General features: G+C 54.0%; 3 protein-coding genes and 1 long non-coding RNA gene across 9 annotated transcripts in view; 1 reads left to right on the top strand and 3 right to left on the bottom strand.

The window, feature by feature from the left end:
• Nucleotides 1–1,938: 1,938 nt before the first annotated feature.
• AMER1 (APC membrane recruitment protein 1) lies at nucleotides 1,939–11,235 on the bottom strand. Of its 2 annotated transcripts, none has more exons than XM_059859641.1 (2): nucleotides 11,142–11,235; nucleotides 1,939–9,452 (listed from the first exon to the last, which is right to left on the bottom strand). In XM_059859641.1, exon 2 carries the CDS (start codon nucleotides 9,363–9,365, stop codon nucleotides 6,159–6,161), a length of 3,207 nt encoding a protein of 1,068 aa, XP_059715624.1. In that variant the 5' UTR covers nucleotides 9,366–9,452; nucleotides 11,142–11,235; the 3' UTR covers nucleotides 1,939–6,158. The 2 variants fall into 2 exon arrangements, with proteins under 2 accessions (XP_059715624.1, XP_059715625.1); XM_059859642.1 differs by lacking the exon at nucleotides 11,142–11,235 and adding an exon at nucleotides 10,655–10,789.
• A 1,549-nt stretch (nucleotides 11,236–12,784) lies between these two features.
• Nucleotides 12,785–15,127, bottom strand: ASB12 (ankyrin repeat and SOCS box containing 12). Its single transcript, XM_059859608.1, has 2 exons — nucleotides 14,317–15,127; nucleotides 12,785–13,704 (listed from the first exon to the last, which is right to left on the bottom strand). The coding sequence occupies exons 1-2, from the start codon at nucleotides 15,125–15,127 to the stop codon at nucleotides 13,571–13,573; spliced, it is 945 nt and encodes a 314-aa protein (XP_059715591.1). The 3' UTR covers nucleotides 12,785–13,570.
• A 30-nt stretch (nucleotides 15,128–15,157) lies between these two features.
• On the top strand, nucleotides 15,158–23,202 carry LOC132333977 (uncharacterized). Its single transcript, XR_009488310.1, has 2 exons — nucleotides 15,158–15,384; nucleotides 19,650–23,202. It is a non-coding gene; the product is annotated as an uncharacterized LOC132333977 (long non-coding RNA).
• LOC132333974 (myotubularin-related protein 8-like) overlaps nucleotides 20,715–27,000 on the bottom strand; it is a 24,869-nt gene continuing 18,583 nt past the window's right edge. For all 5 annotated transcript variants that reach the window (XM_059859604.1, XM_059859605.1, XM_059859602.1 and 2 more), the window contains one exon: nucleotides 20,715–26,000. In XM_059859604.1, coding sequence (XP_059715587.1) covers nucleotides 25,773–26,000 — 228 coding nt within the window. In that variant the 3' untranslated portion in view covers nucleotides 20,715–25,772. The remainder of the gene's footprint in view (nucleotides 26,001–27,000) is intronic.

Genomic DNA, 27,000 nt, shown 5'->3' with positions numbered 1-27,000 from the left:
AAATATATATTTATTATGTATAAATATTAAGATTTTAAAGCATACATATAAAATTAATAAATGTAATTATAAATACATATATCGATTATATATTATAAATAGTATTATTTATTAATATTATACTTTATTGATTGTATTATATCTTGATATTATATATTTATTATATTATATTATATTATATTATATTATATTATATTATATTATATTATATTATATATTATATTTATTATATTATTTTATATTATATCATATAGCATTTTGTATCATATTATATTATATATATTGCTTATATTATGCGTATTATGAATAATATATTTATTATATATTAATCAATAAATACTAAAAATATTAAGAGGCAACCTCTGCTGGAGGGGAGGGCTGGGTTGGGGCAGCCCTGAGCCGTCTCTGTGGGTCCCAGGGGAGGAGGCTGGCACTGGGATGTTGCAAAGCTCCTTCGGTGCCTGCAGGGTGTCTGGAGGCCCAGGGAGGTTCCCCAGCTGTGGGAGCTCAGCACATCACTCCTGATGTCCAGAGCTACCGAGAGAACCCTTGGGGGGCTCGAGAGTCTTAAAATGTTGCCAAAAGCACTTGGTAGCTTGATTTTGATCCATCTAGAGATGTGCCACCGATGTATGAGGAAATGGAACATGCGAGAACCACTCAGGTGTAAATGGTGAAGGGAAGATATCATTATAGGGTGAATCACAAATTTTGGGGTTTTGGTACAGGGGGGTTTCAGAGACAAGATGGAGGAATCAGGGTGTGCCACCAGGCTCTTCTTTCTTCTTCCTGTCTTCCATCTTCTGGAGTGGTGTTGGCATTTGGGGATTGGTCTGGGATGAGAGTGTACTTAGTGACGAAGATGAGAGGTATTGGGGACAAAAGGTAAATATGATATACGTAGTTTCTGTTATAAAAGATGCGGCCGCCTTGGGGGTGGGCAGAGTGCCTTTGGCTGCCGTGCTGGTCAGATCCTTCGGGCAGAGAAAGGACTTTATAGATAAGAAATAATAAACAATTCTGAAGACCGAAAAACCCTAGCGTCCAGTCTCATTTTTTGAAGCCCAGCGTGCAAGAACCATCCTGAGTGTGTGTGGGGGCAGAGACAGACAGCCGACCCCATACCCAGCAGCTGCTCGGCCACATCTGCCTGGGCAGGAGCAGAAGCGTGGCCAGGGCAGAGCCTGGGTGATTCGAACATGAACCAGGGATGGATCCAGGCTGGGAAGGGGAAATTGCCCAGGTGCAGCACTGGGGAAGGCCCAGGGAGCAGAGGGAGCTCTGGTGGAAGCTCAGCATTTCCAGAGAGGCTTCGGGGAAGTGGGAGGTTTGGGATCAGGAGAGCAGCACCAGGGGAGCAGCAGAGGCTCGCAGGGCTCAGGGCAGAGCCCTGCCCGCCCCTCCAGCCTGGGGGATGGCCGGGATCCCCAGGGGGTGGAGAGGGACAGGACAGAGCCTCACCCCGGCTCATCCAGGGCACAGCTCATCAGGCTCTCCAGAGAATTACAGCTCCTCACAATTCCATTCCTCTTCTCCTGGGTCTTCCAATGCGTTTGGAAGTGCCGGGAAGCACTTGGGGAACACATTCAGCAGGGTCCAAGATAAAACCGTCCCTGCCAGCCCTGCTCTGGCATCCCAGGGATGTCCCAGCCAGGTGGGGCCACCTCAGAGCCAGGGAATCTCTGCTCCCTGTCACTGCTGCAGCCCAGAGAGGAGGGAAAATCTGCCTTGGAGCCTTAAAGGATGGAAAATTTCCAAGGTTCATTTGATGAGGGTTTGAGGAGCTTTATCCTGTTCCAAAGAGTCTCTGTTGCCTTCTCCCATGGAAAATTCCACCTCACTGGCAAATAACCAGCGGACAAAGAGGAAGGGAAAGGAAAACATCAAATCAAGGATAAAATAAGCAGGAAAACACCAAACGACCAGTGAAATCCAATGTTCTCTAAAAATCTGCAATTTATTCATAAGAATTCAGTGAAAGGAACATTCATTTTAAAACACAATCAATACATCAAAAACTTGAAAGGACTAGTAGCAATGAGACCAGGAAGGAAACAAAAAAACCCCAAATTCAGCCAGGTAGGTCACCTGGGAGGAGCTGCCAACCTGGCAGCAGGGTGGGGCAGCTGAGGACAAGGGCTAATTCATTATTTCCTTACAACTGAGAGGCTTTTTGGGATTTCAATTTCTCACTTCACCCAAATGGAGCTTTGGGCTGACTCAGTGTGGGTGAGAAGAGCAGGAGGCCCCAGCTGGAGAGGAGGGAGCCCAGAATTCCAGGGCAGAGGGAATGTGGAAGGTGGGTCTGAGTGCCCCAGGAATGTTCAATGAGAAACCTTCCTGCCCATCCCTGTGGGGAATGGGGCAAACCCAATCCAGAAAAAACTTTTAAAAGCACCATTAGGTGACAAGTTATTAATAAAAAGACAAAAAAAATCTCTGCAGAGCCAAATCGGGGACAAGTGCCACCTCTGCTGGGAGAAAAAAGGGGGGGAAATCTGCTTTGGGCTGGATTTTAGCATTCCAGAAGCTCTCCTCTCCTCTGATCCTGAAGTTCAAGGCAGTGTCATTCCAGGGAGATGTTTTGGTGATGCAGAGCACAGGGCTGGAGCTCGCTGAAGAGAAGGAGGAGAAGGTGGAGAGCCCTGCTAATCCCAGGATTATTTAAGGAACAATCCTCAGGCACCAGGGCAAAATCCCAGATCCCAGCCCAGCCAGGGAGCACCAAGGGGAGAGGAAACCTGTCCAAAAGCATTTCCATGCACGAGCCAACAGCCCCTCCTGCACAAGGATTGAAGAAAAGCCCCAATTTGAGATAACATCAGCAGACAACAGGAAAAGCCTCAGCTGAAACCTGTGGGTTTTTTACAACATTTGGAGGGAGAAATCACCAAAATCCACAGATTCAGATTAAAAAAAACCACTGAAAAGCAAAGACAGCTGAGTGTGACAGAGGAGGGTTAAGGGTGTCTCAAGTGTGTGCAAAGCATGTTTGTGAGGCCTGGGGGGCTGGGCAGAGCCCCCAGCACATTCCCAGGTAGCAGGGTGGGATCTGGGCACGGCAGCAGCAGGAATGGCCTTTTATCCATGGGAAAAGCAAACCACAGCACTTGGAAAGACAAGACACACAAGTAAAAGAATAGTCGTAAAATTTCCCCATGATTATAAAATGCAAAACTATACAAAAATAGAGAAAATTGACCGTTTTCTTATGTGTATAAAAACAAACAAACAAAAGAAAACCCCAAAGTCCCCAGAATGCAACACAGAACCTCTTGGCAGGCTGACCCCAAGGGCAGTGGTTCCATCACAGCTTCACAGCCCCAGTCCCTCACTTCCCTGTAAGGAACAGGCAAATTCCTCAAGTTTTTCCTAAATATCCTGGCAGGACCTTCTGCTGTTCCTGACTTTTCTGACTGGTTTCTGCTTGGGAAGCCATTTTGCATAAGAAGCCCCAGTGACCAGCCCCAGATGTGAGCTCCCCGGGTAAGGCAGTGTTGGACTGACCCAGCTCCAGCCCAGCTTTGTTCCCATGGATGCCAAGTGGGGTTTTTGGGAAGAGTGGCTCAGCAGGCAGTGAAATCCAATCCCTACTGCAGTGATCATTTACATTACTGAATTACTGCACTAGAAATTCCAATTTCTTTGGGTTAATGGGGCAGAATCTGCCAATAATCCAGCAAATTAGTGACTAAACTGCATTAGGAAAACTCATTTGAATTCCAGAGATATTTGCCTCATTGAATTCCCATCGAATTAAGAGGAGAAACCTTTGGTATAAAGTCAGATGACCAAGCCTTGGCTGTATTGCTCCCACTGAACCTCCCCACCTCGTACCTACAGCCACCCCCAGGATCCCAGGGACACCCTGGAACATTCATTTAGCACCCAGACATTCCCAGCCCTCGGCAGGACTTTGGCTGAACAAAGCTCCAGAGCCTGGAACCCCCCAGATGCCTTTGGTGAGACGCTGAAAGGAAATAAAACAGGGACTAAACCCAGCCAGGGGCTTGAGGGGGTGACAATGGCCCTGTGTGTCCCCAACAGGGTGTGCCCTGCTTTGTGTGCTGGGAGCAGGGTGAGATGGACACAGAGCTGGCCCTGTCCTTGCTCCAGGGAGGGATATCCAACGTTCATTAGCAGCTGTGCTAACGAGGGGAGACAACCCCCAGCGAGGGCACCTTCCCCTGGCTCAGCACATTGTCCTCTCCGGGGGTGGCAGTGGCACCCAGAGCCAGATGTGTCCCAGGAAATCCTCTCTGATGTCCCAGAGGGATGAGGGAAAAGAGCCATGGCACAGCAGGATCCCGTGGAACTCCCTGCAGCAGGGCTGGCAGGAAACCATGGAAAAATCCAGGTCTGAGCCCGTGGATGCACAGATGGATCTGCTCTGCCTCAGCAGGACAATCACATCACACACAGAGGCTGAACCAAGCCTGGCCCTGCCTTCCCCTGCTCCTTCCCAGACATCCAAGGACAGGGCAGAAGGAATCTTTTCTCAAAAGGATATGAACATCTCATTTTGCTGGGGGAAAAAACCCATCAAAACCAAACCAGCTCCTTGTGCCTGGAAATCCAGGGATGGCAGGGAGCAGCTGATGGAGCCACATCCATGTGGAGCAGGAGAGCAGCAGTTGGGTGACCCAGCAGGGCAGGAGTCAGCAGGAAAATCAAGTCTGGCTCAAGCAGAGCCATCCCTCACTCCACAAATGTGGTAAAACTCCAGTATTTCCACTTTGGGATTATTATTTTTTTTTTTTTAATGCTACAAACTCTGCTGCACATTAAAATAAAGGGCAATGAGGTGGGGAGAAACAAAAATCACTGGTAATGGAATTAAATCAGAACACAGAGCTTGGACGGGACAGGGAAGCAGCTTTGTGTCATGGACTGGGGGTTTGGACCAGAGCAGAGAGGGTTTGGAATCATGGAGGGAACCAGGAGCCTGGAACAGATGTCACAGGAGCTCACAGGACAGAGTCTGTCCCCCCAGCCTGTGTCCCTCCTCCACGTTCCTACAAAGAGGCAAAAAATCCCAAACCTCAGCAGCTTCCAGGTTTTTGTTCCCTCCAGACAGGAGGAGTGAAGCCCAATGTAGCTGTGGTCCAGCCCAAATTCCAAGGAACACAAAACTTTCCTCCTGTGGGTTTACGCAAAGAAAACAACCTTAAAATAATAAAATAAAATTAAAAAGCCACAAAGCTTCCTTTTGAGAAAGTAACATCATCTGCCACTTCACAGCTACAGGCATGATGCAAATTTAGCTTATTTCAAAGGCCTCATCCCTGTCTCCATGGCCCTGGCGAGGCCAGGAGCCCAGGACAAAGCACAGGAAAGGTTTCCACCAGGAATTCTGCACCGTCAAGACAGACCACAACAAAGAAGGGACCAACACTTTGTTCTTCAAAGGGACACCATGGACAGCACATCTTTCTGAGCAAACTGAAACTAGACCTGGAGAACGTTATCAGCACGCACACAAAAGCTCCTGCTTTCCTTTGGGGCAAGGACAAATCAAATAAATAAAAACATTGCTGCAAAGTTCCCCTTCCCAGCTGCCTCGCCCCATCCTCGCTCTGGAACAAGCAGCACCCTTCCTCCCTGCTCCCCACACTGAGCCTGGGCTGGAAGACATTCAAAGTGAGTCTGAACCAAAACCTTTCACCCAGAAGAGGAAAACAGCCTCATTTCCCTCAAAACTCTCCCCAAGGCCTGTTCCCCCCAGCCCCAGTCCTGCACAAACCCCAACCTGCCACACCAGCAACGGGTCCATCCCCAGCTTCTGTTAGGGGCTGCTGCTGCTGCACTTGGTGTTGGAGAGGGCTGGAAAACTAGAAAGTGCCTCAGTGGTGATGAAGGAACCCTGGAGGCAGCTCCAAGCTGCTTCCAGAGCATCCACAGGGGCAAGGCCACGGATGGCTGCAGGAGAGGAGCATCAGCCCAGCTCTAACTCAAGTCCTCCCCTAACTGCTCCCGGTTTTCTCCCTCCCTCTGCTCTCCTTTCACTCCTGCCCAGAGCAGCCTCAGCATGGTGACATGGTGACATTCCTGCAGCCTTTTGGCTTGGTGACAGTGACATTCTTGCAGACACACAGCCTCGGTGACACGGTGACATTCCTGCAGCTCCTCAGCTGGGTGACATGGTGACATTCCTGCAGCTACTCAGCCTCAGTGACACTGCACACGGTGCCATGGCAGGCGCCGTGCCCCGGGGTGGCCCTGCCCTTGAGGGGCTCAGTGCAGCGCTCCGGGCTCTTGGTGTCCCTGCTGCCGTTCTCGGGATGCTGCGGCACGCCCTGGGCAATGCCCACAGGTTTGCCCCTGGCACGGTGCTCCGGGGAGCAGGTGAAGCCAAAGCTTGGGGGCAGCTCTGGTTCTCCCAGGGGTAACAAGCGGGACAGCTTGGGGACATCCCCGTGGTAGCAGAAGGACCCGGCCGCCTCCCGGGCCCGCCTCGCCTCGGGCTGGAGGGGGAGGTTGGAGGGCCGGAGCGGGTGCCTGCTCAGCTCTGCCTCCTGGGGCCGCCTCTCCGGAGCCTCCCCAGTGCCACCCCGGGAGAGAGGCACGAAAGGGGTCAGGGTGTCCGGCGGCTCCAACGGCTCCCAGACGCTCTCCACAGCGCCAGCCAGAGCCAAGTCCCAGAGCTCCATCCTGCCGGGAGCCACGTCGGTGCCGTGCTGGAGGTGCTGCAGGCCCGGCCAGCTCAAGCCACCCTCGGGAGACACCAGCTCACCCTCCTCCTTGCTCCTGCTTCTCCTGGTTCCGGCAGAGTCCTTCCTGCCAGCTTCATGCCTGGGCCAGAGCCGGCAGGGCTGGGGGCCGCTCCGGGCCCCCTGCGGCTCAGCCAGCTCGAACTCCAGGCTCTCTGTGTCCAGCGAGCGGCTCCTCCGGTCCACGGAGAGCGGCGCGGGCATGGAGGGGCTCAGCCCGTGCAGGCGCAGGTGGCGGGGCAGGCTGGCCACCCCCCAGTTGCAGCTCTGGAAGGAGCCCGGGGAGAAGCCCAGGGACATTCTCTCGTCACATTCAGCCAACGACTCTTTCTGTCCATAGCCATCATCAAAGGCCTCGGCGATGTCCTCGCCCGCGGTCAGCTCCGGGTGCTGCTCACACTCCCCTTCCCCGTCCTGCTCCACGTCCACCACATCGAAGGTGACCATGGTGGGGAGGGCAGGGAGGTTCTGGGTGAAGGACGAGCTGGAGGCTGAGCTCCCCAGGCTCTCAGAGAGGCTGGAGAAGAGCGTCCCGCTGCTGGTAAACTCCACCAGAGCCTGCGAGAAGCTCACGGCGTGCTCGGGCTCGCTGCCCACCTGGGGCTCGCCGGGGGCGGGCTCTGCTCCGCCGCCGTGCTCCTGCTCCGGCAGCCTGAACCCAGGGAACATCCCTGCCTTGGCTGGGGCCACGCTGCCATGGATGGGGTCCCCAAACATCCCACAGTCCAGGTCTGCATCGAACCCCGGGTTGTTCTTTGTGAGCTGAATAAGGCAACTTCCAGGGGCTTTTTGGCTGTTGTAACAGTTTTCCAGACACAGAGTCCCTGGAAAATCCTTCCACTCTGGATTTTCAGCCCCAGCCACTGCAACCCCACCACTGACAGCCCGGCTTGGGGTGTGTGAGGCCACCTGCTCACTCCCAAGGCCACTCTGACTCTTGCCAATGGAGCTGGCTGCTCTGGTTTTACATTCAATGCACTGCTTTTCCCGGGGACACTTCTCCTTGCTGGAGACATCCAGGCGTTTCAGGACTGGCTCCCTCTGCAGCTCCCAGTACAGCAGCTCTTTCTGAATGGCTGCAAGCCCCTCTTCTTCAGTTTCCATCAGCCCTCTTTTCTGATCCATCACCTGCTGGATCAGGCTCCTCTCCGCAGGGAGGCAGAAGTCCATGAAGTAGCTAAAGATGCCCTGGCGTGGAACTTTGCCCTCAAACAAGGATTCCTCCCCGTGAGAGGGGCTCATCAGGGTGTCAAACTCGTAAAGTGCATCGCCGCTGTAGCTGTCCCGGGGCAGTCGGTCTTTCTTGAGCTCCTCTCCAGCCTCATCCTCTGGTCCTGGAGTGGTGGAGTCATAATAGCCCTCGTCACTGTTCGGGGCAGACTCCTGCTGGTCGCTCTGGGGCGTCAGGAGGTCGACGCCGTCCATAGCATCCCCCATGTAGGGGTGGGCATCAGCCTCGTGAGAGGTGTGTGTCTCCAGGCTGCTGCTGGACACCTGGGCCCCGTAGCTCCTGTCCTCGGGCATGCCGCTGTCCCACGCCTGGTGCAGGTACTCCTCAGCCTCCTCAGGGATGGCCATCTCCTCGCCGCCGCCCTGGTAGGTGACGAGGCAGGAGCTGCGTTTGGCGGCGTCGCGGCTGCGCTCCACCGAGATGCTGCTCTCGGCGATATCGGGCTCGGCGATGTCATCCCCGCAGCCCGTCAGTGAGTCAAAGCTCTTCAGGGAGGTGACGTCCCCCAGCATGAGGCTCAGCAGGTCCCCGGAGTCTAGGCAGGGAGGCTCATTGTCCATGAAGTCAGGGTGGAAGGCCAGCAGCAAACTCTCACGGTCAAACTCAGAGCAGGCAGCAGCCTCAGCCTCTGATTTTGTATCTGGAACATCCCCGTTCCCCGGCACGGCCATCGTGTCACCCTCGGAGGTGCCTCCATCAGCTGCGGGGCCTGCGGGCTCGGTGGCCTCAAAACAGCTGGAGTCACCCCCCGAGTCCCCTGGGCCAGCTGTGGCCTCAGGGACTGGCCCTGCTCCCCTTCCCTCTATAGCCCCTCGGCTCTCCACTCCCATCCCAGGAGCATTCCCAGCCTCCTCCGTGTCCCCGTTCCACTCAGGGAGCTCTGCCTTCTCGCTCTCAGCAGCCTTGCTCTTCCGGTGCCGCCGGATGCTGTTAAAAAACCCTTTCAGCCCTTTCTTGGGTCTGGGGAAAGAGGATTTCTCCCCGTTGGGCTTTTTGTCACAGCCCTCGATACTCCCGGGGGGAGAGCCGTCCTGCTGGCCCAGCTCCCCCCTGGTGCCGGTGTCTAGGGCCAGCTGGGCGCTGCGGGAGCCGGGCAGGGGCCCGGGCTGCCCATCCCTGCCGCCCTCCAAGGGGCTGGCCGGCCGTGTGCCACCCCCCTTGTCACAGGTGGCGCTGCTCAGCCCGTCGTGGGTCTTGCACTTGCTGAGCCCCTTCTTGCCGCGGCCGCCGAAGAAGCTGGGCAGGGTGCAGATGCTCCGCTTGCCCCCGAACAGCTTGAAGGCCGTTTTCCTCAGCTTGCCGGGGGGCGGCTGCTGCGGCTCCGCTGCCACCACGGAGCCGTTGGCGCTGTCGGGAGGGGCGTCCCCACCCTCCTGCCGCCGCTGGTCCCCTCCGTCCCGCTCCTCCGGGCTGCCCGTTTCCATGGCAGCGCGCGGGCTTGGATCTAGCTGGAAGCAGCGGCTTTGGGAGCGCGGCGCTCGGGGCGCAGGGATGGACACATCACCGCCGACCTGAGGCACAGGGAGAGGGCACAGGTGAGGGCACGGCAGCGGAAGGGGCAGAGCTGAAGGCACCGGAGTCTCAGGGCTCCATCACCAGCTGGAGGAGCCTCCAAGCTCTGCCTCCACTTCCAAAATCCAGGCACCAAAATGCCACCTAAATGTACCACTTAACCAGAGCAGGAAAACCACACATCTCCCTTGGGTAGAATCCCTGGGGATGGGCAGGTCTGACCCCTGCACCTCCTCGCTCCAAGCCCTGCAGCTTCCCAGATTTTTTGTCTCCAGGGTGATCAGGTTTGGCTACCTTAAAGTGAGAGCTAGCACCTCCCAAACCCCCTCCCAGGTCTCCCAGGCCTCATACCAGGCTCCAAAGAGCATCCTGAGGGAGGCCAAACCAGGACACAACCCCACCCCACGCACGTGTCCAGGGAAAAAACACTTTGGTTACTACCCTGGCTTTTTTTAATAGAAGATTTCAGTTGTTTTTAAAATAATCTGTGCAGCCAGAGAGAATCGCCTTAAAAACACCCACTGTGAACCCCCTGATCAGATTATACCAGAAGCAGAGAGGTAGGTTTGAAATTTGACCCTGGATTGCTGTCAGGAACAGCAAAAATAAAACAATTATAATCATGTTTCTTTTACAGAGGTGAGGGTGGAGAAATTAAATGTAATAAAATCCTAATGTGCTCCCAAGCTGTAAATGCCCCAGGCTGAGCTCTGACTGACAGGAGGCCAGGAAACCTTCCCGAGGTGTTTAGCCAGAGATCGCAAATTAAAAATACATCCAAACGATGCTCTCTGCTCCTGCAGCCCCACACCAAACCTGCAATTCCAGGTTATTTTTATTCCTCAGGTCTGGGTTGCTTTGCCTCTATTGATCTGGCATCACTGCCCTCAGCACGGCTGGAACTGGATGGGCTTTAAGGTCCCTCCCAACCCAACCCATTTCATGATTCTGGAATTCTGGGATTGCTGATAACCCCTCACGTTCACCTGTCCCACTGGAAGCAGCAGCTGGGGCGTAGCCGACTGGCACAGCCACCTCCCCAGCGTCAAACTGGGCTTTTCCAGCTCTGCCAGAGCCCACCACGAGTCCCAGGAGCCTCCAAAGCCTCTGGAGAGACCTGGAGAGAGGGGCCTGGGAGAAACGCCGGCACCTGATCGGGTGCGGGGCTGCTGGAAAAGGGGGGGCTGAAATGAGCCCAAACCTGGGCTGGGGCGGCTGGAAAACAGCCGGGGAAGGGCACGAGACAGAGCCAGCATTACAAAAATTCCTTTTGGGAATCGTTCCTCTCCAGCTCCACGTCAGCACCGCGGCACTGCTGCGGAGGGGAGGCTGGAGTAGGATAAAAAATGAAACAAATAAAAATGAAAGAAAGGGAAAGAAAGGGCACCGAGGGCAAAGAGCCACGACCAACAGAACGTGAAAAATAAGGTTTTAAAGCAACAAAAAGCAGCACCGGAACAATGAAATGCAGCGTTTCACCCGCAGAGGAGACCCTCAGGGACCCCCGGCCCGCCCAGCCCCGCACGGGGCCGCTCCCCCAGGCCGGCCCTCCCCGCTCCCCCCGCCGCGCTCTCAAACTTTCGGGAGGATCCGTCAAAATGCGAGGGGCGGGGGGGGGAGGGAAGGGGGGGGTCGGTCCGGGCCGCGGGGAGCGGCGGCCCCGAGCCCGGCCCGTGCCCAGCACTTACCGGCGGGCGGCGGCACCGCGGCACCCCCGGGACCGCGGCCCCGGCCCAGCCCTCAGGCCGCGCGAGGGGCGCGGGGCCGCGGGTCCGCCCGGCGCGGGCGGCAGGGGCGGCGCCGCGTGACGGGCGGGGCGGGGCCTCCTGACGAGAGGCTGAGGGGGCGGGGCCTGGCGGGGGGGAGGGCGCGGTCTCCACCTTGGGCCCAATGTAACGGGGCGAGGTCACGGTGGCGGGGCGGGGCCGCTGGGCGCGGTCTCCGCGGTGTCCCCTCATGACCGTCCCACGGTGTCCTCCCCGGTGGCCTGGGGCGGCCACCACCGCGGGCGTCCCGGTGGCGGGGTGGGCGTGGCCTCATGGCAGGTCCCCGTGCCGGGGGCGCGGCCTCGTTAGCGGGTATGATTGACGGGGGGCGTGGTCTATGCACGGGGCGTGGCCTTTGAGTGACACCCGCGGGCCACGCGGGGTCAGGGATACGGGGGGGTGTCCTGTCCTGTCCTGGTGTGTGACACCGTGGGGGTCAGGGGTGTGACAGTGTGTGACACTGCAGGTCTCAGGGGTGTGACAGTGTGTGACACTGCGGGTCTCAGAGGTGTGACAGTGTGTGACACCGGGGGGTCAGGGGTGTGACACTGCAGGTCTCAGGGGTGTGACAGTGTGTGACACTGCGGGTCTCAGAGGTGTGACAGCGTGTGACACTGCGGGTCTCAGGGGTGTGACAGTGTGTGACACCGCGGGGCTCACAGAGGTGACAGTGTGTGACACCGGGGGGTGGTCACACGGCGTGTTTGCCATGGGACACCTCCCTGTGCGTGCTGTGTCACCCACGGGCGTGTCACCCATACCACGGCACTTCCAGCCCCCCACACTGCACTCCCACAGTCCCACAGGCACTGAGCAGCCCGGCAGGGAAGACCCCTCCCCATTTTTGGGACCCCCAAATCCCGATAGCCCCTCAAATCTCCACGTGAGGATGACAGCAAGGATGCCACGAGTGGGAATCGCAGCAGGGCGTGGCAGTGTCCCCGCGGGACAGCCTCTCCCAGCCCCCATCTCCCGGTGTGCTCCTGCAGGTGGCTGGGAGGGGACAGAAGTGGCAGCAGTGTCATCATTCCCTATGGAGCCTTGTCCAGGCTGCTTCCAAGCTCTAATGCTCCCCTTGGGAGAGGCCCACAGCCTAATTAATAGATGCTGATTAACAGATCCCTCAGCCCCTGACACAAGCCCATAAATCCTGCAGGGAGGTGCCTGTGTTTGGCCCAGAGCCACCCCTGGAGCTCTGAGCCCTGGGAACACTTCCCTTTGGAATGCCACAGGGCAGGAGGGAATGAAGCACTGAACAAGTGCTGCATCCCAAAAGCGGTGCAGAACATCCAGAGCACCACGGCTGGGTGGGCACTGAGCTGCCAAGGAGCAGCAGGATTGATCCATCAGCTCCTGGCTGTGGGAAGAGCCAGGAGGGCACCTCCAGCCCCACCGGTGAGGGCAATCCCAGTGCCCAAGGCAGGAGGGATGGAGGGACACAAAGGCAGTGCTGGGATGCCCCACTCCAGCCTGCAATTCCCCGTGTGCAGCCATTCCCTCGTCCCTGCCCAGCCATCCTGGCAGGGCTGTCAGACATGGGGTGTCACCAGACAAGCCACAGCAGCTTCATACCAAGAACAGAACAGTTTAATCCAAACCCCAGCCCTGCCCAACCACGGGAGACCCTCAGCCTTCCCAGAAGGAAGCACTTTTGGGGTGAGAAGATGATGTTTAGGGTCAGAGCTGGGGCAGGGAGAGCAGTGGGGATGCTGGGGCTCTGCCCCCAGTGGGGCGGGCACACACAGCCAGGGCCAGCCCCAGTCCTGCCCCTCCCAAGTGAAGGAGTCACTTGGGAACTTCTCTGGGAATCCTGGAATCAGGAGAGACCTCAAAGCCCATCCAGTGCCACCCCTGCCATGGCAGGGACATCTTCCACTGTCCCAGGCTGCTCCCAGCCCCAGTGTCCAGCCTGGCCTTGGGCACTGCCAGGGATCCAGGGGCAGCCCCAGCTGCTCTGGGCACCCTGTGCCAGGGCCTGCCCACCCTCCCAGGGAACAATTCCCATCCTCACAGCCAAGAATTTCTCCACACTCTTTCCCAGCCCCTTCTCCAACTAAACTCAGCTCAAGGTGTAAAATCCCTCAGTACAGATGGTCTGAGGCAAACCCAGGGGAACCAGATCCCGCTCTATCCTCGCTTTGCTGCAAACCAGGAGCTGAGACCTCCTGTTCTCTCTCCCCCTTCCCTTCCCATCTCTCCACATGGGCACGGCTTTCTGGAGACACCTGGCAGCAAAAATGAACCTGAGATCACAAATTCCTGGGCGTTCCACAGATGTCAGGGATTCACTGCCAGGGTGGAGCAGGTTTTAACTGGGGTGCTCAGAGTGGGTGTCCCTGGGCAGGCTGGGATCACGGCTGGTGCTGCAGGTATTTGGCCAGGGCTGTGGGGATCTCCAGCTCTCCGAGGGTGGCCGAGCAGCCGGGCTGCTTCAGGAGACGCCTCATGGCCAGCCGGGATTGGGACAGCAGGGATTTGGGATGAGCTGTGGAAGGAAAATCACATGGTCACCTTCAAAACACACAACCCTGCTGCCCTCCAACCCGGCATTATCCAAAGGAAAGGGACATGGGCTGAGCAAACCCGACAGCATTGGGACAAAATGATCTTTGGGTCCCTTCCAACCCAAACCGTTCCATATCCTATGAAAATTCCATGATCCTATGAAAACTCAACCTCTGTGCTGGGGCTATGGACTCTGGAACAAGCTCCCATGAGAGCCGGGCATGGAGAAGAAATCCTTCAACCCCACATGGAAAGAGGTGCAGGATTTTAGACTTGGGTGGCACAGGAGAGCCCAAGCTGAGCAGCAGAAAGGAAAGCAAGGGTGAAAAGCAGGGGGTAACCCCACAAGGGAGGGGAAACTCCGGCGGTGAGCTCATCTCATTCCATGGGCAAGGACACCTTCCCCTATGGCAGGCTGCTCCAAGCCCCGTCCAACCTGCCCTTGGACACCCGCAGGGATCCAGGGGCAGCCACAGCGAAGTAACGCTGCGAGGGGAACGGCGGCTGAAGGAACACCCGGGTGTGGCCGCTGGGAAGAGGGAATCAGAGAAGAGCCGTGCCCGTTCCGGCCGCGGGCTCGCAGCCCGGTCACCTCTGGCGTGCAGCAGCAGCTCCAGCCCCTCGCTGCGCGGGGCCGGCCCGTCGGCGGGCACGCCGGGCAGGTACACGTTGGCCCCGAAGTCGATGAGCAGGCGGATGAAGTCGCCGCGGCAGCCGTGCCTCAGGCACGTCTCCAGCAGCGTCTTGGGCTCGCGGATCTGCGCCAGCACGGCCTGCTCGGTGCAGTTGTAGTCGGGGTCGGCGCCGTGCAGCAGCAGCAGGCGGAAGCACTCCAGGTGCCCGTAGGCGGCCGCCAGGTACAGCGGGCCTGAGCAGGCCGCCGCGTTGGCCGCCCACTCGGGCAGGCGGGCCCGCACGTTGGGCTCGGCGCCGTGCTCCAGCAGCAGCCGCACGATGGCCGCCCGGCCGTCCCTGGCGGCCAGCAGCAGCGGCGAGCAGTTGTTGTAGGCGCTGCCCGCGGGGCTGGCGCCGGCCTCCAGCAGCAGCCGCACGCACTCGCCGTGCCCGTTGCTGACCGCCACGAAGAGCGGGGTCTGCGCCTTCACGTCCAGGCTGTCCACGAGCGCGCCGTGCGCCAGCAGCAGCCGCAGGCTCCGCACGCAGCCCCGGGCGGCCGCCAGGCGCAGAGGGGTGCTGGGCACGCCCCAGCCGCTCCGGCGGTCGATCAGCCTCCTGTACCTGTCCTGCGACAGGAGCCTGGCCAGCGCCTCGTGGTCGTCCTGGCACACCGCCCGGCTCAGCTCCTCGCTCTCCCCGCTGTCCTCCTCGTCATCCCTGGGCTGCAGCAGGGAGAACATCTTGTTGATGTCCATCAGGCTCATTTCGTCGGGTGTGGGCTCCATGTGCCGCTCTCATGGTAAAGGATGAGGCCGAAGATCTACAGGATGGCAGAACCGACACCAAGCCCAGGTTAGAACCAGTCCCTGACACCGAGAGCTGCGTTTTAGTGCAAGTTTATACTCAACAAAAGGAAGATTCTCCGAGAAATGGACAAACATTGGATGAGGATACTGCTGATGTGCTCATGGCCCTGGCACCACGTGAGGAAATCCACATGGGTGGAAGGCTGAGGGAAAAATGGAGCTCAGTGCTGTAGTGGGTACGTGGGTCAGAATCCCATAAAATCCTGACCAATGGAATGGTCTGGGTGGGAAGAACCTTAAAGCCCACCCAGTGCCACCCCTGCCATGGGCAGGGACACCTTCCACTGTCCCAGGCTGCTCCCAGCCCCAGTGTCCAGCCTGGCCTTGGGCACTGCCAGGGATCCAGGGGCAGCCCCAGCTGCTCTGGGCACCCTGTGCCAGGGCCTGCCCACCCTGCCAGGGAACAATTCCTAATTCCCAATATCCCATCCATCCCTGCCCTCTGGCAGTGGAAGCCATTCCCCTTGTCCTGTCCCTCCATCCCTTGTCCCCAGTCCTGAGAGATGAGGTGAATGTGAAGCAGTCAGTTTGATTAGGGATCTTCCAGCATCTCCCTTCCAAACGATGCCAGCGTTAGAATCCCACCGTTCCTCCTCCTGCCTGCTGGAGCCCCGTGGTCACGGCGGCAGAAGGGTCTGGGATGTTTCGGCTGAGGGATTTGAGGGAGGAAGGGTGGAAGTGCTGAGCTGGTCACACCCAGTGGCACCCAACCCTGGCAGCCTCGCTGGGCTCTGCACACGGGATGTGGCCTCTGGAGCCGAGGGACAGCGGGGGACAGGGATGGGATGTCCCGGCTGGCACCTGAGCAGCTGGAAACGCTGGGGTGGGCACAGGAATGTCTCGGCAGCCCGGGGTAGCTCGGGTTTCCTCGGGAGAGGCAGAGCCAGGGCTGACCTGTCCTGGGAGAGGCCAAGGAGCTACACGGGACAATTAATTAGCAAAGGAGGCATAGCAAACAGTTAATTATCTGATAAGCAGAAGGAGCAATCAGCCTCGTTGAGCACCTGAGCCCATCGGTGCCAGGGCAGTCACGGGGACCTGTCCCACATCACCCATGGGGACACGGCCACCAGCTCAGGGTGACCCCAGCAAGGCCACCAGCACAGCTGGGGACACTGGGACAAGTCTGATGGCTGCAACAGCAAAGCTCTGCTGGGCTGCCACCCGTTGGCCCAATTTATACAGAAATGTGAGAAATTCCAACGCTGCTGCTCCTCATTGGACACACCAGTGATGAGCTCTGGAGCTTTGGGATCACCCACCCTCATGGAGAATGGGCTGGGGGTTACTGCAGGTTTGAGTCAAAAAGACAGTTGTGTTCCCAGTTAGAGTCCCAAGGGAAATGGTGTGGAAAAGGAAAAGAGCAGCTGTGACATTTCCTGCACACACAAAGAGCACCTCCAAAGGGAGCCTCCTTGGGCTGCCTGAGATCTTGTGTGGGGAGCTGAGGGAGGCTCCTCAACCAGGAGAGCCCAAACCAGGATTCGTGGAATCATAAAATGGTTTGGTTTTGAAAGGAACTTGGAAGTTCATCTCATCCCACCCTCTGCCATGGCAGGGACACCTCCCACTGTCCCAGGCTGCTCCAAGCCCCAGTGTCCAGCCTAGCCTTGGGCACTGCCAGGGATCCAGGGGCACCCTCACTGTTCTGTCACCCCCTGAGCTGGCAGAGCTGTCCAAGCATCTGCAGACCCCAAGAAGAGGTTGTGACAGAGCACACAGAGCTCACATTTGTCCCTCTGGGTCCCAGTCCCCTCCCCCCACCCTAGCAGGTCCCAGTGCCACCTTACCTGGGTGTGGGGGATGCTCAGAGCCCCCGAGGCCAGGGGGGTCCCATGGGGAGTCCTGCCGTGGGTTAAGCCCCAGTGGGCAGAGCAGGAGAGGCTCTGGCAGGGCTGGGAGGGCCGGGGCTGTGTGGGGCCGGGGCTGTGCAGCTCACAGCTGAAATGCCACGGCAGGACTGGCCTGGGGCACTGAGGCTAATTTTAGCCCCTCTGGGGTTTTATCTTACCACTTCCATTCTTGGAAAGCTCCCCCTGGGTAAATATAGAGAGGGCAGCGGGGTGGGGGGAGGCTGGGACAGGTGCTGGAGGCTGCTCGACCCCTCTGAGCACACCCAAAGCTTTTTCTCTGCTGTTTCCCTGCAGGAATTGCAGGGAACGAGGGGTCCCTGCCCGGGCAGCACCAGCCTCTACCTCACCTTGGCTGCTGCCAGGCACTCGAATTCCCTCTTCACCCCCCTCCTGCCTCCCCTCCCCCTTTTCAGAGCAACCTCCCAAATGATTTATTAGAGACCAGGATGACAAAAGATCCTGAAGATGGTCCAGATTTCCCACCTGAGCCACTCTGGCTGCACCTGCCAGAAGGAACCACAGCCAGGGTTCCTGAAGCTGAACAGGACCCAGGAAGGCAGGAAACCTCCCAGGGCAAACAAAAGGACTGGGGAGCAGCACTGGGGCTCTTATCAAAAGCTGTCAGCTGGGAAGTGCAATCCTATTTTATCCAGCTCCCTTTAAACCCTCTCCAGACTCCTCAGCAGTGGAGCAGGAACGGGCTGGGGGTTTGGGGTGGCCTTATCATGGCATGAGATAACAAGAGAGACCCAAATTACCCAGCAGGAAAATCCCCACTGTGCAAGGAGTGAAATCAGGGTGCTCTGTGAAATGTGTGATCTGTGCCACCACCACATTCCTGCTTTGGAGCCTGCCCCTGGAAAGCCTGGAATGCAGGAAAATGGTCAACATTGATTTGGTTTAGGCTTTTGGTTTTCCTCTCTAAATTCACTCAAAAATAGATTTTTGCTTCACAAAGGTCAATTCCCCAAAGCCAGCACAGGAATGGAATTACGGAGTGTGATGTGGATGAATCCTGGAGCAGGAGAGGGGAGTCTGGGGTTATTTTTCCTGAGTGTCAGGAAGATGCAACCACAACGGGGATGCTGCAGCCACAAAAGCCAAGCCTGGCTGGAAACCCCTTCCACAAACCACAGAAATCAAAGCAGCCATTAAAAAGACAGTGTTACAAAGGGAAAAAAGGGAATGCAGACAACAGAAGTGCTAGAAAATGTGAAAAGTAGAAAACTTGGAGATGAAAGGAAAATCCTTGAATGGCAAATTAATGATAAACCTCTCATTCTTTTGTTGTTGCTGCTGCTGTTTAGTTGTTAACTAAGAGAGATCTTAGGAACAAGGAGCAGATTAAACCCAGTTCTAACGAGGCAAACTGGAGAGCCCCCCCCAGCCCAGCTGGAGTCCCCCCCTGACACATCCCTGGAGGAGGAACCTTTCCATCCATCCCAGGGGATATTCCCAACAGGAGCCCAGGCAGAGGTGACACTCCAGCCTGAGCCATTGGGGATGAGCTTCCCACTGCTCCAAACTCCAGGGAAGGATGAGGAGTTGGGAAAAGCTTCCACCTTCTGCCTGAGCCAGGGCCTGACGTGGGCTCTGCTCTGGGCAAAGCAGCTCTTGATCAGCTCCTGGTAATTGGGGAAGAATTAGAGGGCAGAAGGGTACTGAGTGCCAGTCAAGGGTTTTTTTGGGAAGGTAAATCCTGTCCAGAGTTGTTCCCATTAAAGAGATTATCGTTATTAACGCAGCTGAAGAGAGCTAATGAGCTTGTGGATTTAGCAGGGCTAAGCAGTTAAAAGTTTAGAGCTAAACAGTCCCAAATAAATGATTTTGCAGGGATTAGGGATTTACTAACAGTGCTCAAGGCTGGGAGAGCAGAGCTGGGGATGGGGCTGCTGTGTCTCCTGCCTTTGGGCCAGGAGTCACTGCCAGAGCACAGCTCTGGAATCTGGAATCTCCCTCTGTGCCCTCAGCTCTGCTCCAGCATCCCAAACCCCAGCCCTGGGCTTCTCCCAGCTGCCTGCTCACCTGCAGCAGGGAAGAAGTGGCCTCAGCAGCACCCGATCCAGGTGTTTTCCAGGAATTACCCAGGTGTTACCCAGGAGAGGGCAGGGACAGCAGCCCAGCATCCCCTGGCTGCACTGCACATCCCTGCCAGGGCCCTGCTGGTGGAAATTCCTGATTTATTTGGTGCATCCACACACACAATACAGAGTTAGAAAGGAAGGAGGAATCCAGCAATGCTGCTTCTCCTCCATGAGTCATTCCTTGAGGAATGCTGGCAGTGCTGGAGCCCCAGGAGTTCATCTCTTTAATTCCACTGCACCTTCCCTTTGGGAAAACAGGATAAAAGGATGGTTTGGGTGGGGAGGAACCTTGAAATCCATCCCATTCCAGCCCTGCCATGGCAGGACACCTCCCCTGTCCCAGGCTGCTCCAAGCCCTGTCCAGCCTGGCCTTGGGCACTGCCAGGGATCCAGGGGCAGCCACAGCTGCCCAGCCCAGAGCTCCCTGCTCCATCCATGGTTTTGATTATTTATAGATTTTTATTGATTCCCATTCACACTGCATCCCTTCCCTCTCTCCCACAGCTCCAAGACCTGGAGGTTTTGTGTCCCCCCTCCCATACCCTCCACTCCTCCAAAGAGAAGGAAAATAAAATTCCAGGAGAACACTGGAATCCATGAGCTGTTTGCAGCCCAAAGAAACTTCAATTACCACACCTTTTGTCCAAATTTTCCCCAAATTAAATTGCAGCTTTATCAATTCTAGCCAGTGTTAATGCTAATAATCCAATTAAATGCAAAGCGAGTCTAATTAAGGTAAATGAAGGATTTCACTGGCAGCATTAAGAACATTTAAAATTAGCAAGAAGGGAAAAGCCTGAGAAACACCCAGGGACTGAGTGTACTCCAGTGCCAGGCCCCTAAAACGTAGAAAACTTCCCATTTTTAAGGTGGAAAATATTCATCAGGGGCTGGCTGGCGGGTCTGGAGTCTGTTCCCAGGGTTCACAGGGAAGTTCTGTACCTGGAATCTCCCTCTTGAACATCTTCTCATCTCAGCTGAGTTTGTCTGCACTCAAATCTCTAACACCTCGCTACCCATGACTAAAAAGAATGGGATAAAAGAGCATTTTTCCAGGGTACCATCAGCAGCTGGACTGTGGGTTCTTCACTCTGAAGCCATCAGAATAAACCTCTTCACTGGACACATGGAGCTGGTGGGAGTCAGCTCCTTCCAGAAGCTCTGGCCACTCCTCAGAAAGCTGTGGAAGTCAGCCAGGAGACACCTGTGGCCAGGTGAGTGAGGGACAGACAGCACTCCAGGAGCAAGGAAACACTGAGGAGGCACTTGGGTTTAACGTAGAAAGGAAAACTGAAATTATAAAAAAAGACCCAGAATAGCACAATTTGCAGAAGACACAGTGCCATTGGTTATATTCCTTTTTTCCATTAGTTATCTTCCTTTTTGGGTTGTTTTTAGCACCCTGCACTCCCCATTCCCCCAAACCAGGGGGATCACCCCATTTCTGTGCTGTAGAGGGGAAGTGGCTCCACACTCACTTTGTTAATGTAATGAAGATCCTTTAAGTGACTCCACCTTTCCAAGTGTAGGGTTCTGAGTTACTACCCAATAAACAGAGCAGCCACTTCCTTTAAAAAGGCCAAGTGTTTATTTTTGTAGGGAATAAAAATTCCTGCAATCCAAGAGGGACTCCATGGGACAAACAGGGAAAAGACACAATTCTCCTCTAGACAAGATCAGCTTCAAGCAGTGCAGGAACTGAAGTGCCCCACAGAGCCCTCGGGGCACAAACTGGGGCTCATTCCCCCCAAATGTCCCCCAGCAGTGACACAGACACAAACAGCCACAGGGACATTCCCAGCCAGCACTACACACAGTTTTAGGGACATTCCTACAAGGATCAGGTTTGGGATGCCAAGGAAAATCCAGCCAGAGGATGGGATCCAGTGCTGAGTTACTCCAGTAGTTTCTGCTGCATTAAATAGATGGAAATATAGAAATGATATAAAAACAACTCCTTGGTCCTGCCCTGCTCCTGCAGCTCCCAGGGGGTCACATTAATTAATGTCATTAGCAAGACTGCCCTAACAAATGGCCCACCAGGCTGCCTGGTCCAAAGCACAGGCTTTACCATCCCCTGCTTCCTCAGCTAATTAATCAAGTGCTGGGTGATAATTAAACATAAATAGGACATGCAGAGCAGGTTTTTCCCCTAGGGGATGGCTGGAAGTGCATGAGGGAAGGATGGAAACCAGGAATAGCTGGGAGAGGTCCCTACAAGCCCAACCCCCAGCACAGAGCAGAGGGTTGGGAGGAGAGGAAAACCCCTTGGAATGCTCCTGGTCACTCCTGGGTACCCAGCACTGCATCCTGCCAGGAACTTCCTCTGAGCTGCCCAAGGCCAGGTCTGCCAGGAGCTGAAGGAGCCTGGAACAGGAGCTCTTCCCTTTCCAAGGCTTTTCCTGGGGCTGCCTCAGCTTTGGGAGCACCTCTGAGGGCTCTCTACTCCCAGAGGTGATGGAAACAACACCCCCAGGGCTGCTCCACACCTGGAGATCCTTTGGAACTCTGAGCACCTTCAGCTCCTGCCAAATCCCACTCTGCAGGACTGGGGAAGCTTCCTGAAGCTGCCCAGCTCCCTCCAAGCCCACCTCCTCCTCCATCCCAGCCAGGATGGCTCTGGGTCAGAAAAGGTGGATTTTTATTCCAAGGAATTAACTTGGAAAAGCAATCACTAAGCACAAGAACAGACCAAGAGAGACCCAAAAGCTTTTACAAACCACTTTTCCTCACCCCTAAAGAGGCCATGGAGAATTAAAACTATGGACAACCCAATTATTCCCACTTTTTCCCTGCAGAGCAAACAGCACCATTTGGATTTTCTCTCCCACAGGTGACAACAGCAAAAGAAAACCCCAATTTAAGAATCCACAGAACAAAGTTCAATTTAAGACGTCTCAAATGAAGCTCCACGAGTCCCTCTTGTGCTTCAGAGTAGGAGTTTTAACACAGAGTATGAGAGGACACTACAAGGTTACACCTGGTTGCAGCACAGGAGACACTGGGAAAAGGCAGGAAGGCATGGAATGTCCTGGAGAAACCATGGAATGTCCTGGTGAGGCCATGGAATGTCCTGGTGAGGCCATGGAATGTCCTGGTGAGGCAGGAGCAGCTCCAGAAGAGGGAGAGTTTTCCACAAGCAGAGCCCATCATCAGCAAATCAGATCCCTCTTCCCTCCCAGTTTTCCCAGTGACAGGAATCCAAATGGGAAGAACTGCACTGCTCCAAACAAGAGCAGGATTTCTGACCTCACAAAGCACAGCTGCTCCCCTAGGAATCAATCAGGTGCAGGAACTTTCTGCAGCAGCAGCAGCAGATTCCCAATACCAGTAACAGCTCCTCCATTCCTTCCACACTTCCAGGGAGGAGAGGATGCTCCAAGATGCTCCAGGGCAGGGAACACAGCTTTCCTGGGCAGCAGAGAATGCTCCAGGGCAGGGAACACAGCTTTCCTGGGCAGCAGATCCCAGCTGAGCTCAGGACACTGCAGGGCTCTGAGCACCTCCTCACTTCTGCTCTTCAAACAGCCCAGAGCTGCCACCAAAACCAAAGAGCTTCTCATTCACTGGTTTTCAAACCATGGGCTCGTGGAAAAAGAGGAAACCCTGCAATCTTTTCCAGCTCCTAAATTCCAGCATCAGCATAAAAGGCTTTTAATACACTGCAGCCTTTGCCTGAGCCTGCACACATGAAATCCAAGAGGTTTAAAAGACATTAATTCTTGAGTTTGGCTCTGTTTTGCCACTGGAGTTAAAAGCAGCAAGATTACTCCAAGCTTACAACTCTGAGTAACCTGGTGGTAGTTGTACACGTTTGCAGTAACACTGAAGTTTTGTGGAGACAACCTTTTTAGAAACAAGGAAAGATTATTTAACTCCTCCAATGGCAATTCCAAAGGCAAAGAACCATACATTTCCAGGAGCCTTCTGCAAGCTGGATTTGTACAATAATTAAGCAATGGCACCTTTAATTCCTTCAGTAGTCAATCAAAACCCTCTCCAGTTCTGGATCTCTAATGAAAATTAGAGAATTTATTAAAGATACTCAAAGAACTGATGATCGATAAAATAGCTGGTCCTAAAAAGTGCCTGTCTTGGCTTCATGCCCCACTTCCTCTCAGATTTGGGGGTGGATGTTGCCCATGACCCCCTGGAAAGAAAAGACAGGGCTGATCCATCAGTCACACCTGGGTCAGTATTTCCAGTGTTTCATTTTTAATCAATCACTCTTGTAGCTCCCACTTCTTCCTCGACAACAACTTTATTTAAGTCTGACAAACCCTCAATACCAAAAAACTTCCTCTTTGCCATTCCAGGCAGTGGAGAAACTCTGTGCTCTCTTTTTCCCTAGATCTTTCATGTGCTTTATAAAATATGTATTTTCTTACCCAGAACAGCCACTCAGGGAGGTTAGGGTTGGGTTTTGGACACTGGATCTACCCAGTGATTTCACCATGGGTTAAAAGCACATGAGCAGAGTTATTGCACTTTCTGCTGTTACAATGGAATGTTTCTGCTTTCGATGGAGATTGGAAAGGCTCAAGTATTTTCAGCTGACTTCCAAGTTATAAAAGAGAAAATCTGATTTGAAAACTTAATGGCAGCACCATTAAGTTGAAACAACAGCTTGAGAAGGGGGCAGAGCAGCATCCTGAACAAAGCTGCACAGGGGGATTCTGTGCAATTCAGCCCAGAACAAGGACAGTGGCACAGCTTTCCTGGGGAGGTGAATCCTCCAAGCCCCCAAGGCCTCACCATGATCTCAGAAATGTCCTCAGGCCTTGACCTTGATAAGCAGCACCCTGAGCTTATCAGGAACACTGGCTGCTCCCAGGGCTGGAGTACAAACTCCTGGGTTTAGCCACCAGCCCTGGAATCTGATTTTCCTTGCCTGAATAACAAGGCAAGTAGAACATTTTTGTTATTGACCTTTCAAAGAAAGCTATTGACCCAGATTGCAGCCAGGCTGGAAAGTGACTCCCATAAAAGCAACTCTCTATAAACAGGGAACTGGAGGGGAATTTTTCCCAGGGATACACCTGGACCTGGTCCTTGGGGCTGTGCCAAAGCCAAAGCACTGGGAATGCTGCTCTCCTGGATTCTGGAGTACTCTGGATTTGTGAGTTCAGCCTCTAAGGGAGCTCCTGTTGTGCTTAAAGGGAATTCTACACAAACCCCTTGTTCAATTCCTTACCTGCTGATTCTCTGCTGTTGAGTTCAAGTGCTGCTACTGATTCTCTGATTCCAGGAAACCTTTAGGCCTGAACTGTTGATAATTCTAGGGCTCAGTCTGGGAGGATGCTCTACTCTGAACCCTGTGACTCAACAGGAGAATCTCCCTCATTCCCTTTCATCCTGACCCTTTTCCATCCCCAGCCTCCACGCTGGTTGACTGTAGTTTTAGATTGCCTGATTTTCTATTTTAGTTTCTCTCTGTGTGCTTTAACCATTTATTAAGCAAAAGAGTGAACCCTGCAAATGAATTTGGTCACACTTTTTTATATCAAACCTGCTTTTGCTGATGCCTCTCCCAAGAATTCTTTGGGTGACCTTCAAGCACTCATTTGTGACACCCAATCACTGGGAGAGAAGTCCTTGCTTCTTCTGTTTCTTCCCAAGTTCACTGCCAAGGAGATACTGTTCATGAGACAGGCGAAATATCCCTCAAGATCCTGGAATCTGAACATTCCCTAGAATCACTCAGCAAATGATTTTATCATTTCAGGCCCCATTTCAATACCAGAACACAGCCCCATCTGTAATTGCTGTCTCATCAATGATTCCACCATGGAAGAGAGTTACTCTCTTGCTTCAGTTTAACCAAGATCAAAAAATAAGAGAGAAAAAATCCACATAAATGTTCTGCTGCCTTTCCTCATTTCCAGTCCTCCCTCTTATCACAAATCAATGTGTTATGGGCTGGCTCTGCACTCCCATCAATAAAGGAGGTCCATAAAGGCTGGCTCTTCAACAGGTCAGCTTGGAAAAAGCTGCTGAACTCAGGGGAACAGCAAAAACCCTGGAGAAGCTGCAGCAGAAGAAAACCTCTCACAAACACTGACTACAGACAGGACCAAGAGCACACTGCAAACTCCAGCACAAAACCTGCAGTGGCCTGGCTGGACATGGACAGTCTCAGAGAAGGCACAGGGGGTTTGGTTTTGTGTAACAAATATGCATAGGAAACAAAACATGAATCAGTTCTGCTACAAGGCAAGGGTCCATGCAGAGATTCATTCACAGCTAAGACAGGTTGGGGGTTTTTTATCATTTGAAGACAGACTGAAGTTTTTTCTTGCTTTAAGATGACCTTGGACCACCACTAAGAACAGAGGGATTTGCACCCCTCCTGCAGTTACTGCCCTGCTCCTCATGGAATTGGCAAGATTTCTTCCAGCCTCAAACAGCAGAGCTGGCAGGCAGCCCTAACCCTCAGAAATGCACATGTTGCCACTGAAAGCCAAATTTCCAGGAATGCCAGGCAGGCTCCTGGCAGCTCTGCATCACCTGAGCTGCAGGAGATATCCCCCAGCAGCTGCTCCCCAGCCCTGCACACCCCTACTCACACTCAACTGCAAATGGGGGCTGCAGCAGCTCCCCAGAGCTTCTCCCAGCAGCTCCCAGAGCTCATTCCTGGTGCTGAGCCTGCTCATCCTCCCTGGAGGCTCTGAGATCCTGGGGCTGGGCTGGGCTCTCCTTGTGCTTCTGGTGCCCCAGGGAGGGGCCATTGCTCAGCACAGGGGCTGCTCCCTCTGCACAGTCCTGAGGAGGAGTTGGGGCTTTGGCAGCAGCAGCTCCTGCCTTGGGTGAGGTGCAGCCTTTGCTGGGCAAGGGACCGTCCAGGATAGGGACTTTCTGCACAAATAAAAAGGCACAAAAACAAATAATCAATACCTAGATGCCAGAGAGGGACAAAGACCAGCAACAACAACAGCCCTGTGGCAGTGCTTCTTTTCCAGCTCTGAAATCCAGCACTGAAGTAGCTGGACACAGATCCTGCCATGTCTGACACAAACCTCAGTGTTTAACCAATAAAGCTGAATAAAGGTGAAGTTTTCAGCATTCACATCACCCCAGCAAAGGACACTGACGTTCTTCTCACTGGTGTATTTTAAAAACTGTATTTTGATTTGTTTAGGGGTGTTTTGGGGATTTTATCACACACAGGTTTGTCACTGAACCCTCACTTTCACCCAGCTGGCTGGGTCATGGGGTTTGATTCATTTACACTGACTTGGTGTCAGCATCTCCTGACCTCAGCCCAAGGATTCTGGCAGTGCCCTGGAAAACAGGGACAGAACAAAGCTCCAGCACCTTGAGACAGCACAAACATCAGTCATTGTCATGGAGCTTTCAACAGTACACAAGGCACAGGGAGTGTCCATGTTTGGAGTAAAGTAAGGATGGCATTTACTCTGAAGTGAAGGGCTGACTTGGATCCTGGCCCGACAACAGTGAATGGCAAAAAAATCCCACACAAAACAACTCCACTCTTATTTTAAACTAAAATTTTAACAGGATTCCTTCTCCTAGGAGAGAGATAAGAATGCCAATATTTAAATATTTATATTTTATATATGTGTATAATTTTATACAATATCTTTATATAATGTATATTTTAGATGTTTATAATATATATGTGTAATTTATGTATTTAATGGCCTATATTTATATATTTATTGTATATTTTACACAGTATATTTCTATAATATATATTTCTATTATATATGTATAACATATAATTATTATATTTAATGGCCAATATTTATATATTTATGTTATGTATGTATGTATGAGTTTATACAATATATTTCTGTAAGATATTTCTATCATATCTGTATAATGTATAATTTAT

The sequence above is a fragment of the Haemorhous mexicanus genome, chromosome 14 (assembly GCF_027477595.1).
Source record: "Haemorhous mexicanus isolate bHaeMex1 chromosome 14, bHaeMex1.pri, whole genome shotgun sequence".
Lineage (NCBI taxonomy): Eukaryota > Metazoa > Chordata > Aves > Passeriformes > Fringillidae > Haemorhous > Haemorhous mexicanus.
This window is presented reverse-complemented; position numbering and strand designations above follow the sequence as displayed.

What these genes read in the sequence shown, in the direction of transcription:
- AMER1 (XM_059859641.1), bottom strand. Translation starts at nt 9,365, where the DNA reads ATGGAAACGGGCAGCCCGGAGGAGCGGGACGGAGGGGACCAGCGGCGG.
- ASB12 (XM_059859608.1), bottom strand. Translation starts at nt 15,127, where the DNA reads ATGGAGCCCACACCCGACGAAATGAGCCTGATGGACATCAACAAGATG. An exon ending in GCTGCTGCTGCACGCCAGAG is followed by an intron (nt 13,705 to 14,316) that starts GTGACCGGGCTG and finishes TTCCTTCCACAG; the next exon opens with CTCATCCCAAATCCCTGCTG.